We start from the raw sequence: 13328 nt of genomic DNA on the forward strand, positions 1-13328 counted from the left end.
TTTCACAGAATTTAACACCTACATATGTTTAGAACATATGTTTAGAAAGACCTTCCATAAAGTGAAAAAATAGATTTTTAGAATGAGGTTTGCCTTCATTTATAAATTATAAATTAAATTTTTTATGTGTAATTTAAAAAATAAGGATAAAAAAATAAAATAAATATTTTCAAAGATTAAAAATTATTTATATTTAATAAAATTTATTATCTCATTATATATATATATATATATATATATATATAGTCTCATTAAATCACTTTAAAATGATATAATTTATTTATTTATTCTGTTCTTGAAACAGATCTAACCTATAATTAATTAGTAGCGGGTTGACGAGTAGTTATAGCATAGGTGTGTGTAAGTTGTATATGGAATACAGATTGTTTTAATATTTCATTTTGACGTTGCCAACTAGAATTGGCAGAAAGAATTTGGATGATTTGTGTCGGTTTGGACAGATACTTAAAGAATCGAGATGAAAAAGAGTAGATATGAAACAATATTGATATTCTATTAAATACGTAAAATTAAAATTTTTGTTTTGATATATTTTGATTTTAAAAGTTTAAAAGTAATAGATATAAGTTTTATATTATGTAAACTTTTTTTACATTTTAAACTGCATTTTAATTTGCTTTTGCATTATTTATATTATTTAATACTTTCCAACTTAAAAAACTTATTTTAAAATACCATTTAACATATAAAAAATTGAAGATTAAATTAAAAAATTATATCTATTTACTTTTGAAATTTGAAATTAAAATTTTAAACAAAAAGTCGAATCCAATTTCAAATTGAAGTTTAACTCATAAAAGTTTCATCAGTTCTCTCAACATCTCCATAATTTTCTTATACATATCCTTTTCATTAATAATTACCAATATTCAAACATCGATTAACACTTTACCCACATTCGAACGTTATTTACAATTTTTTTTACTTAATCGACATTCGAATGCTGATTAAATTTCTTTTTTATTTAATCAATGTTCCAACGTGGGTTAAATTTTTTTTTGATTTAATATTAATAATAATAAAATATATTTAAAAAGTTAAAAGTTTAATATTTTAAATTAAAAAAGAGAATTAAAAAACTATTTAAATTTAATTCATCTTTTTAAAATTAAAGGTGATAAAACAGGCCATTCCAATTATTTAAATTTGGTTTAATATTGGTATGTCAAAAATAGACCAAGACTGGTCTGTAATGGATTGAATTTTGGCCTAACTGATTGAGTTACTTGTTTTTTTTTCATCAAAAGTTTAATATAACATAAAAATGAGTTAATTTGTTTTACATGAAAATAGTTTAATGATCAGCTACGGGACTGATTCCGGATTGAAAGAGTTATGGTTTCAAATCTTAACCGAGTTATATCATACATCGACTGAATTATATTAAACTTTGGTCGAACGGTATTAAATTTCAGTTAAATTATTGGATTTTAATTTTTTAATGAAGCTAAACTCACATACTAATTCATTATAATTAATAATTTTGTCATCTATTTAAAATCCATAATCGATTTATAGTGGAAAATTTGTATCCAATATAATATATATATATATATATATATATATATATATATATATATATATATATATATATATATATATATATATATATATATTTTAATGAGACCTCCATCATTAATAATATCATTAGTTTATTTGTATAGAGAAAAGTTATATTATTAAGTTATATTTTTTACTCTATGAATTGAAAGGTAATTAATTAAAAATTTAATGGTTATTTTACTAAACTGAGCAAATAATTTATTTTCTGACAATGAGTTTATGATATTAATTGATGTAATTAAATATATCTGATGAATTGACAGATGTGAATGCCATAGTATTACTGCTAGTAGTTAATACATATACTTAGAAAAGTAAATTTAAAATATAGACGTTACACTATAAATACGTTGTAATTAAACTCAATGGCTTCACAGCTATGCATTTTGATTATCATGAACACTGACCAGATGAGGATGAAGTTGTTACCTTGCATGTTAGCCACGTGGAAGATGAAACGTTGATACCTGTTACTACTTTTAGGCTCCAATATCTGCTGTTCCACCTCTTCAAACACTGTTTCTCTCTGCCACTCAAAATCACCATGGAATCCCTCAAACTTTCTCTCTTTCTTCTTCCTCTTCTCTTTGCTTTCATAGCCTTTTCTAACTCAGTGCTCTCTGATGGTAAGTACCTTGTAACTCCAACCTTATAAATCGATATTTTATTGCATAAACGGTGTCTTTCATTTTATTCATGAAACTTAGTTATTAGAATGTTTTGTTTGATTAGATAAGGAGGACAGTGTGTTAAAGGGAATCAACAGCTACAGGCAGACAAAAAAGCTGACACCCTTGGTCGAAGTTTCGAAGGCGAAATGTTTGGCCGGTGAAGTTGCAGAAGAAATAGAGAAAACAGCATGTGAAAACGTGAATCAATTCTACCCAACTGTTTCTGGTGGCGGCAACATCCCCAACTTGAGGAAGCACATTGAAAAATGTGACATCAACATCACTAGCACCACAGATGGAGTCATTCTCCCAGTTTGTGTCCGCAAATTGGAACCCACCATTGTGCTCTCTAATTACACTCATTCAGATCGTTATGCACAGTTTCTCAACAATTCTAAATACTCGGGAGCAGGCCTTGGTTCTGAGGATGATTGGATGGTCCTTGTTCTTACCACCAACACTGTCAGTGGGAGTTTCTCTGCTTCTGCTTCCTCAACTTGTGTTAATTCTAATGTTGTTCTTTCTGTGGGGCTTTTGCTCTTTGCTTTGCTGCTTCTGCTCACCAACTTCTTTGATTGAGCACTTTGCTTTCTTTTCAGCTTCATTTTCTGGAATGTGGACCCTTTAATATCACTTCTGTTTGTGTAATGTGAAATTTATGAATTAACTTGTGTGTTGCTGTTATTTACATCTTCCTCTTTCCCCCATCCCCTCACCGTTAGATGCTGTGTGAAATTTCGTATCAAAATTCTTCCTTGTTTGCCATCAATCTTCATTTTTCTTTTTCGACTGTGGTTTTAGTCTAAAACTAGAAAAGAGGACGGGCCCAAAGAGGCCCTATAGAATAGCAAAAATTCCAGATGGGCCGTTTCTTCCTGCCCTTCATAATTTCAGCTTGCACTCTTCTTTTGCTCGTTTAAGAATAAAAAAAAATGGTTCTTACAATGATGTGTTTAATTTGAATAAGAGTTTGGAAAAACTTTTTACGTCTACACTGTCCAAGATTTATCTCAAAGCTACAAGAAAATAACTGCATATTAATTTATGAATTTGAATTTGAACATTTGAGTTTTCTGGTATGTGTTAGAGTTTCTATTCAGATTTCAATATTTTAATATCTACGAAGCATACTGTGTCATACGTCTACTATATAAAAGTTTCCTTCCATATTTTTTTGCATCCAATACATCTCTTATATTCTTCATTTCATATTTTTTTGCATCCATGTAGCTTCACACTATTTATCTACCCATCCTTTACTTTTCTTCCATTCTTTTTTTTTTTTGTGGGAGGGCAAAGGTTTAATGTAATATTTTAATTATGACTATTGAAAAGTTCTGATCATAGAAACCCACACTCCCATAGACATCTTAACGAAGACAAAAAGGAATTTAAAATTTTGTTTATTCACTTTTTATATATATATATATATATATATATATATATATATATATATATATATATGTATGTTTTTCTCATTTTCATGAAGAAAAAAAATTGTAGAGCGAAAATGAATGATTACACCAATGAGTTGTAGAAGAAGAAAAATGCATAGTAAAATGTGAATCGCATATATATTAAGCAATGCATAGTAAAATGTTTAACCTAAAAATAATTAGGTATGAATCCAAAAAGTCAATCATTATGTCAAATATGATTTAGCCTGAACGATTAATATTAAGATGGATATTTTGTTTGAGCACCTATGTAAAAGTCTTTTATGTTAGTTAAAAGATATGAAATAGATAATTTAGAGTTTAGAGAAGATAATACCAATATAAATAAATATAGAAGCTTGAACAATTTTGTCTATAACACCAAATATTTCCATTCCGCTTCTAACAGAAGATACACATAAATAAACAAAGAAAGAAAATTTTACAAAAATAATTTATTACTAAAAACTATTAATACAAGCAGATTTGAAATAGCTATTATTAAAAAAAATAAAAATAAAAATAAAAATGTTTTCTAGCAGCTACTCTTTTAAGTTCACTCCTATAGTGTCTGTCCTACATGACAGTAAAACTTTTGTTTTCTCATAAACTGAAAATATAGTTACATGTCCAGTAGAGATTAACCTGGACTCCACACAATCGAAAACCACAGAATAACTTTTTCCTTGTATCAACATAGGATACAGGGTCTATGGTTGCACCTACCTGTTGTGCAAGGGGTCTGGAGAAGAGGGAACTACTCTATTAACTGCAGCATAAGAAGACCCTTCATTTGTTTCATTTATAAACCCTTTTCTCCCTGTTCCATACTTGTTCTGCACAGCCTCCATTTCTTCTTTTACATACCGACCACCCAATACTTCACAATTCAAAACTGAAATACTTAGTAGTACCAGCAAGAGACACCCCACTTGAGACCTTGAAATCGACATCACTTCACTGCAACTGTTCATCACCAAATTCTTCTGGTATGTTCAAGAAAGGAAATTAAACTAGAAAGATGTTGAAGAATAGGTGTGTGGCAAGGAGAGAAAGGAAAATGATTCTTCCCAATATAAGTGTGCAGGGAAATGAAGATTAAGAATAATGAGTTATGACTCTTTTAGTATGCTGAGTTTGAAATGAGGATAGTTGTTTCCCACCTACATGTGTAAAACAAATCATTATTTGTTTCGGATGTGGGTCAAGTCTTCTAATTCCACTGGTTGGTTTCTAATTGGTAGCTCCCAAATCCAAATCCTAGTCATCAAACATAGGTGGAAGGTGTAGGTATACATTGCATTATTCATTGTAAAGAAAGAGACAAGGGAAATGTAGGAAAAAAATTTCCAAACTCGTGTTTCAGTTAATTTAATTAGTAATAATAATATTAGTTCCAATACAGATGAAGTCAGAGTTAATAATGTTTGACTATGTTTTCATGTGTGGTACTTCATAATCAGTGTCCATTTCATTAAACCTGACCCGACATGCAATATAAGGACGTTTCAGAAACCAGAAATTGGAGAGTTTGTGCATTGATGGTGAAATATGTACACTGTTGTCTATTGGATACCAACCAACCATTCCTTTATCAACTATTAAACATTTATGGCCATGGAATATTGTTGTTTAAGTCGATTAATAAACTCCTTATACTTCCAAAATCACCCTAACCTTGTTAATCGCAGAACCCCAATTTCAGGATCAGAACTTGACTTTTAACACCAGTTTATTTTATCTTAACTTTTTTTCCACCTTTAAAGTTCAAATTGTGTGCTTTGTATGGGTGGTCAATGCTATTTTCCAGGTCTAGTGTGACTTTTGTTTCTTTTTCCTATGGTCTCTTCATGTTTGAGAGTTACTTGCTCGATGAGGGAGTAAGAGATTTCAGTAAACTGTAAAAGGTATCTTTTAGCTCATGTTATCTGTCTGGCTTAATGTTTATAGAGTAATGTATTCTAGTGGGGTTTGTTTCTTTCTTTGGACTAGGTTGTGGGAGCTTTCAGATTCTATAATCTATTTCATATCAAATTTTGGGATTCGTCATTTTCAACCTTAGCACTCGTTCTTCTGTCAGATGTTCTTGTGAACACAAATTTCTTTCCAATTAATCTATCACTTCAAAACATGTATTTTGGTCGGTTCTCTTCTCTAACTCTAGTTGGCACTGCCTAAAAATTAAATTAGGTCAAATTAGTACTAGTAATAACGAAAGTTTGGCGTAAACAATAAGCATGTTCAAAGACTTCTAAGGGATTGTGTTGACTTTATAGTAGCAATTCTTATTGGGATAAATCCGAATGGTGGACATAGTGCTGTTGGGGTCAAATTCTGGAGGAAAAGTTATGGTGTGTTAATTTGATAGACTAAGGACAGATATGATTATTGCCTCTGGAAATTATTGAAGCAAACAAATAGTCATCGCGTGGTTCGCGTTGATGCAGCGCGTTGCCATTGTCTATTTTTTGCCTAATATCTTATTCCCTGACTATAGGCTATTTTCAGTGCGAAATCATGTTCAAGCAGTGGCCAAAATTGAATTTATTCTACTTTCATTAAAATATTCTATACTTGTGTGCCGGTGGATTCGCTTAATCCCTGTAGTTTGACTTTCTTCAGGGCCATATCATGTCCAAGCTGTGCTAAAGTTGAAAATGTTACAAGCACTCAAGCATAGTTACATTCTCCAAATTTGATCATTTTCGTTTTAAACTTCTTACACTGATATGTCGGTAGATTATTCAAAAAAGGTACATTTAGTAAAATGTACAAATTTGACCTGATTCAAAAAACCTACTTTTACCTGCATTAGACAAAGGAAAAAAATACATTACAATAGAGTCTTCAGATAGGTTCAGAAATCCTGAGATAAAAATCCTATAGGATGATATCAAAACCAATTTTAATTGTCAGTTTTCTGAGTCCAATATGTATATGTTAAATATCGAGATAGTATTGACAAAATTGGCAGATATTTGAGTCTTTTAAATGTCTTATCAGGGTTCAATTCTTGGCCTTACGAATGAATACTTTGTTAGAAAAAACAAACCCTACTTCAACAATATTAATATCTAAAGATACCTGAGATACGAATAAAATGTGTGTATGCTTGGTTCACATCTCGTGGTAAAATGAGTCGGGGATATGCGAATCTAAGCAAAATAGAAGGACGTGATTTTTTAGAAGGAAAATGAGGCGAATCCAATCACTCAGCATTTCAAACATTTTGGATTCCTGTTAAAACAATCCAAAGTTCAGCAGTAAAAAAACATTTTAGATTTCATTCATCTATGAATTGTCATATTGATTTCATTCAACTCAGTTATCCAACGGACGAGGTCATTACGTTCAGCAAGGAACGGTCGTAAAGGGCTGGTCATAGGACTGAGCAACAAATTTTTTATGCTCTGTAGTGATGAACGCTTTTTAGCCACCCAATTAGGGATCTGCACGGTTAATGCGAAAAGAGAGAGTTTATGTATAAAATATATCCTTACCTATTTGGATACCATTTTGGAAATCAAGGTTTTAAATGAGACTTCTATGAATATTGCTGTTCGTTTTCCGTTGGAGCACCCTGAATATACTTTCTGAAAATAATAATTTTGTTTCTGCCACCCTGGATGGAGGTAATTTTGGAGGGAGTTTTAAAGGTATCCCATACATTCAATTCAAAGATATCAATGAACCGTATAGTCCGAACTTCGATCAGTAAAAACTCATTCAGAACTCAAACATGACAAGATATCACTGAAGTACGTGTAATAAATTGTCAAAGACAAGAGCTTTAGTTATGATAATCACAAGTTATCGCCTCTATATTGCCACAAATGAATGAATACATGATTACTTAATCTTTGGATTGTGTTTCAGCTACATATTCTAAAATGCCAAAAAGCTATACCTTCGTTCTATATATTTCACTCATGATGTCCAGTTTCCTTTTATACTGATACTGTGAAGAGGTAAACTTTTAGTACAACGGCCAGAGCCAGCTGCAACAGAAAAATGCCAGCAACAATCAAGAACCACCTTTCACCTGCTGATTTGATATGTGCCCGGAGGTTAAGTGCCACAAATGTCGCTGACATGAACCCGGCCACACCTGCAACCACCCATCTAAATATATCCAGTGGCACTATGGACATACACTGCATAAAACAAGGGTTTGACTGTTGATAAGACAATACAAAATAATGTCATATTTTATGTTTCCTTGAAGGTAGAAAAAGGAAGAACAACTTACAAGTGCCGGAATAAAGACAAACAGGGAATACCCATATAGACAGAATAGTTGCACAAGGCCCGCAGGTGCAGAGAAGTATTTGAGGATTACATACAGGCAAAGAGGAACTATTGTAACGTAGCCATAAAACAAACCAGCAGACCAAGTCACCAGATTTATGTCATAATCCCATTCCTTGCTCTTCAGCTTGTGTGCTACATATGTCACAAAGGTGCCAATAGATGCTGCTACAAATATTAAGGTAGTGCAAATCCAGAATGGACCATACCTGCATATATTATGTGAACTAAAAATTACATGCACAAAACTCACTCCTTTTACGACAAAGCTATAAAAGTGTTGTTCTCCAAGAACAAAAAAAGGTAAACATCATCTTGTCCACACAGCAGTATTTAAGTAACAAGAGATTAGGCCACAGAAGACACTTCAATAAATTTTCACATAAAAATGAAACACAACAAACAGATCATTAAACACGTGAGTGTTTAGCTTGGAAGATATTAGCATATTAAAACTGGCCACAACAACACAGATACACCACTTCTCCATAAAACCTATATTTAACAATGTGCATAACATAATTTCAAAACGTCAGCAATCAAAACCGAAAATTGGTAGTAGTATGCTCAGTCAATGACATGAGAAAAAGACAGTCCACTCACAAATCAGGGTTGGTAGCAGTTTTTTCATTAAAAGATCCTCTAAATGGAAATAGCGAGTCAATAATTCTCTCAAGAACATCTGAAGTGTCAACATCAAAGTACGGTTTGTAAGCGGCAACTGTAAAAGTCCGAAACCAACCACCCTGCTGGGGTTCATCAGAACCAGATATAGGTTTTGAAAATGAATCTGCATAAAAATGAACGAAACAATTCAACACAAACATATGAAACAGATACCCAAGAGAAATAATTTAAAGCAACAGCTCCAACCATGAAATTTCCCAATGTACAAGAGAAGGCAATAACATAAGTAATATGCATCAATCACCCTCCCTCTAGAGAGTAAAAGAAACAAGTACAAGATCGGACCAAACACAACAGCAGAAAATAATACTAATGTTTTATGGGCTGGCATTGACTATAAGTCGGTACTAACAGTATCTTTGTTACAATTATACATAGTAGGTTAATAGGTGTCACCATTACATCACATCCATCCAAGTTACCAGCACAGTTTCCACCAAAGTCCATAGATATCAATATGGAACAGCAACACTTTGCAAGACAAGCCCCCAAATACCATAGTGAAATCGTCAAAATTTATATTGCATATTCTATAGTATACATATAGATAGGGGAGTCAAAGTAAGTCAACCTGTCTCACTTTTTTGCAATCTATAAAGTTTGTAACTCAGACTCAACCCACCAAAGGTTGTTGGGTTAAATGGACAAAGTGAGTTGGCTCATTTAAGCATATTTTGTTTTTCCAACTTGTTTCATAAATTCATTCCAGTACAATCAAAGTGCATTGACTCAATCCACCTATTTATAATAGTAAAATTAAGACGTCCACCTATTTCACTGAACAATAACCACAATTAGGAAGTGATATTATAAAGATAATTATCAAAAATAAAAAATGTTAACTTATATAATTGGCTAAACAAATAAATTAAGCATCCAAACCATTCAAATGCTATTGAATAACATTCTAATATTAAAAAAAACCAAAGTGTCAACCTACAAAATTATAGTAATAATTATAATGAAAAAAATTATAAAGGAGTGTTGGTGGTGGGTTACTGGTCAACCCACCTTCAACCTGACTCAAACAAGTTTAACCCACTAATTAAGTTAGCTGGCTTCAATATAGTCCACATTTAAAAAATAAAAAAAATAAAAAACTATTCTTTTCTAACCATATTCAGCACAGCCCATGGTGAGCCAGATTGACTCATGGGTTTGAACCCATTTTGACACCCCTACATATAGTCCTTACTGCCAACACTGTTTTTTGTTTTATTCCTTGCATAAAAAGATCCTACATTTGAATCCCTTTATGAAAAACCTTTTCCGAATTAGTCACTACCATCAACCAAAGTATGATATTAAATTTGTTCTTTATACTTGACATCATTTTTGTACAAATATCTACACTACACAGTAAAAGAAATTAAAAATTACTTCAGCTCCCCCCTGTGAGAAACTCCACATATTTGGCCTCCACACATGATGTATATTTTTTTGTCTCGGTCCTTACATGAAAAATTATTTACCATCACTTCAATAAATGATTGGGATCAATCGGTAATTTTTCATGCGAACCAAAATGTAATAATTTTCATATAGATACTTAAACAAAAAAAAAAAAAAAACAGACAGGTTTAAAAACAAAATCATAACTTAACCTTAAAAATATCAATCCCATGAGGTAAGAGGGAAGTGGGATGACGTATATTTTAAATACTATAATACAAACTAAATTTATACTGCTCATATAAATAATCAAACCAAAAGAAAAATTAAAGAAATTCATAAAAAATGAAAACTCACGACTATTTTCAGACATGGTCAATCTAGGGGCAATATGAACATAGTAATGAAATCAGAAAAATTAAAGATGATAGTGAAATCAGTGGAAAATAAGAAACATAACAAATTATAAAAAAATTAGCATAATATGAACTAGGAGTCGTAAAGGAAGATGAAAGAATGAAACACGCAAAAAAAAAAAAAAGTCCTGAAAAGAGTTAAGAAACAAAGGGCCAAACACAGGTAACTTTCTGTAAAATATTCGAAGAAGAAGGGTTAGTCCTATTGTTTCTGTGGCATAAAATGCAATAGAAAATAAAGAAAAATCACAATTTTACCCAAAAAAAAGATTCTAAACATTGTATTAGGAGTAACAATGGGTTTGGAAGCCTAAGGCATGGTAGCACCGCAATGGTATGCAAAAAGCCACACTTGAAAACCACATTGCTTTCTGAATTCCATAGCAACATAAGAGCGCACTATTCCCTACTAATCAAAATCATGATGAGTCATAATTAACATTAAAAACATCATAGGTCGTTTATGAAACATACAAGAAAAAATAAAAAATTGACTTTGGTTACATCAATAATTTAAAAATTGACTTTGGTTACATCAATAGTTTTCAAACTATTCCATTTGACCACCGATGAGAACAGAAATGGGTGTCTGCCAGAAATACTGCTGGAGGACCGAGGCTTCTGGTTGCACAGCAGAGAGAAGCATGGACCAAGGTTCTTAAACTCAGGATTCTAACTAGAATCACAAGAGGATGAAAATTCATGACTGGCGATAGTATATCAGAATGTAGATTGGATCGAAAGATCTTACACTCAAACAAAAATTATACTTATATCATATGTAATACATACATACATACATACATACATATATACATACATATATACATATATATATATATATATATAAATTTTTTATGCCTAATTAATATAATAGGACCTAAAAATAACAAATAAAGAAAATAACCTCTATATTACAACCTTAAACAAACTTAAATTGAAACTTCATAACCATGATAATATATTATAATTAACAGAATAACTATAATATATTAGTATGATTATTAATAATTAAGAAAAAAGGGGAGCAGTTAGGCTAATAAAAATAGAATAACTATATATTATAATAAGTTTTATTGAAAAGCTGTATTGTATTCATTATATGAATATTTATAATTATATGTTATATGCTTAGGCTCACTAATAACTCAAAATACACACGCTCCTTCCAAAAAATCTTGGCAAATCAGAAGAAGACACGATAACAAAATGAATGGAAAACGAAATTTAGTTTGCAAATGAGAGTATAGAGAAAAATAAAATCAGAGAACTAACCTGGCATGAAAAGAAAAAAAGTTCAGTTCACAAAACATAATTTTCAAACAGGGGAGAAATCGGCAGTGGCCCTGGGTAGCAATGGTGATGAAGGATGAAGGTCTGGCAGTAGCAAATACTGAAGGAGAAGCAGCCAGCAAACAAGAGCAGATTGCAAATGGGAATGAATGAGAAAAACGATTGGAACAAAGTGATTCTAGGATTGTCAAAACAGGTTATTTGGCCAACTTCTGGCTTTGAGATCAACCATCCCACGTGGAAGATTCTAAATCTCTTCCCAAACGATCCAGGCGACAATTCAGCACAGACAAGGCTGCTTGGCACCTAGGATTATGCGATTTCACAATGTAAATTAAGATTTTAACAACTATTCCAAGGGGGAACTACATCTAATTATGGTTTTTTAAAATTCTGACTAGGGAAGGGAAATCTCAACCCCACCTCTCTCAGACAACGCAGTTTCAAGGGCAAATAGGATTTTTAAGATGTGTCATTGTAGTGCCGCTATAGTGCTGTAATAGGCTACTACTTTGGCAACAATATCAGCTATGACAGCCACCGTTCAAAAGGGTACTGTAGCGCAAACTTCGTAGCAGCCCATAGCTGCTGCACTACTGATAACTGCTGCACTACTGATAACTCTAGTTCCCTCTTCCACGCACACCTTCTAACAATCCCATCAGACAAATCAACGCATAATTTAATACTATAAACAGCACACACACATACGATAAACATGATAAAAAGCATAAGAATAGACAAGTTCACGAAATATAAAGCCAGATCAGGGGAATATTATTAAAGCAAGAATTGAAAACCTTTCAAGTATCATCACCACCGTCTGTAAACCCAAGGTCCTATGATGTCATCTCATCTCTTTATTATCCTGTCAACTTAATAATTCAAGCGAAGTCCTAACTAAGTCACGGCGTCTAATAGACTACTAATCACAGAACTTCCATCATGGATCATAAAATAATCAATCACTGGGAAAGGAAAGCTTTTAATTAACCTATTTTTCTATAAGATGTTAAAAAAACGAAGAGAGTGTAGTTATAACATACCATCGGCATCACGAGGAGGTCCAGAAGCAGCGGTAATCTTGCCCTGCGTTCCAGAAGGAGGAAATGTCTGAAGATTTGAATCTAAAATGCAAACAAATTACAAATCGGTGATCAGATCCAGCATAGGAGAATGAGAGAAAGAGAAAGGAAATAGTTGAACCTGCGAAATTGACAGTGACCTGTCGTGAATCTGGAACAGCCTGAAAAAAAAAATGAAAGAGAGAAGTGAGAAATTGAAGAGTTAATAACGGAACAAAAGATTTGGATAAAGAGAACTGACAGGAACAGATCCCTGAACTTGCTGCGCGTCAATGGAGGTATATTTTCCCGACATCATCTTGACTTGATCTTCTTCTTTTCCCTTTTCCTTCTTCTTCTCCTTCTCTCAGATCTCTCCTCTCTTCTCTTTCCCCCAAAAGCTTCCACTCTTCGTTTTGTATTTAAATAATTAAATAAGTCTATTAAAAAATATTTAACAAATGTAATTAAAATATT

General features: G+C 32.1%; 2 protein-coding genes and 1 long non-coding RNA gene across 3 annotated transcripts; 2 read left to right on the forward strand and 1 right to left on the reverse strand.

Annotated features, from left to right (window-relative positions):
• The first annotated feature begins 2049 nt into the window (after nt 1-2049).
• LOC124836021 (putative GPI-anchored protein At3g06035) lies at nt 2050-2943 on the forward strand. Its single transcript, XM_047311076.2, has 2 exons — nt 2050-2210; nt 2317-2943. Exons 1-2 carry the CDS (start codon nt 2129-2131, stop codon nt 2832-2834), a joined length of 600 nt encoding a protein of 199 aa, XP_047167032.1. The 5' UTR covers nt 2050-2128; the 3' UTR covers nt 2835-2943.
• A 2448-nt stretch (nt 2944-5391) lies between these two features.
• On the forward strand, nt 5392-6666 carry LOC148198748 (uncharacterized). The gene is made up of 2 exons (XR_015786969.1): nt 5392-5598; nt 6314-6666. It is a non-coding gene; the product is annotated as an uncharacterized LOC148198748 (long non-coding RNA).
• Nucleotides 6667-7416: 750 nt separating this feature from the next.
• Nucleotides 7417-13270, reverse strand: LOC124836007 (uncharacterized). The gene is made up of 6 exons (XM_047311058.2): nt 13114-13270; nt 12994-13033; nt 12834-12914; nt 8603-8789; nt 7941-8208; nt 7417-7845 (listed from the first exon to the last, which is right to left on the reverse strand). Exons 1-6 carry the CDS (start codon nt 13168-13170, stop codon nt 7639-7641), a joined length of 840 nt encoding a protein of 279 aa, XP_047167014.1. The 5' UTR covers nt 13171-13270; the 3' UTR covers nt 7417-7638.
• Nucleotides 13271-13328: the final 58 nt, after the last annotated feature.

The sequence above is a fragment of the Vigna umbellata genome, chromosome 5 (genome assembly GCF_029865625.1).
Source record: "Vigna umbellata cultivar VRB3 chromosome 5, Vumbellata_1.0, whole genome shotgun sequence".
Taxonomy (NCBI): domain Eukaryota; kingdom Viridiplantae; phylum Streptophyta; class Magnoliopsida; order Fabales; family Fabaceae; genus Vigna; species Vigna umbellata.

Coding starts and splice junctions, on each gene's coding strand:
- LOC124836021 (XM_047311076.2), top strand. CDS start 2,129: ATGGAATCCCTCAAACTTTCTCTCTTTCTTCTTCCTCTTCTCTTTGCT. Junction 2,211..2,316: donor TAACTCAGTGCTCTCTGATG/GTAAGTACCTTG, acceptor TTGTTTGATTAG/ATAAGGAGGACAGTGTGTTA.
- LOC124836007 (XM_047311058.2), bottom strand. CDS start 13,170: ATGATGTCGGGAAAATATACCTCCATTGACGCGCAGCAAGTTCAGGGA. Junction 13,034..13,113: donor AAGTTCAGGGATCTGTTCCT/GTCAGTTCTCTT, acceptor TTTTTTTTTCAG/GCTGTTCCAGATTCACGACA. Junction 8,209..8,602: donor ACTGCTACCAACCCTGATTT/GTGAGTGGACTG, acceptor TAATATATGCAG/GTATGGTCCATTCTGGATTT.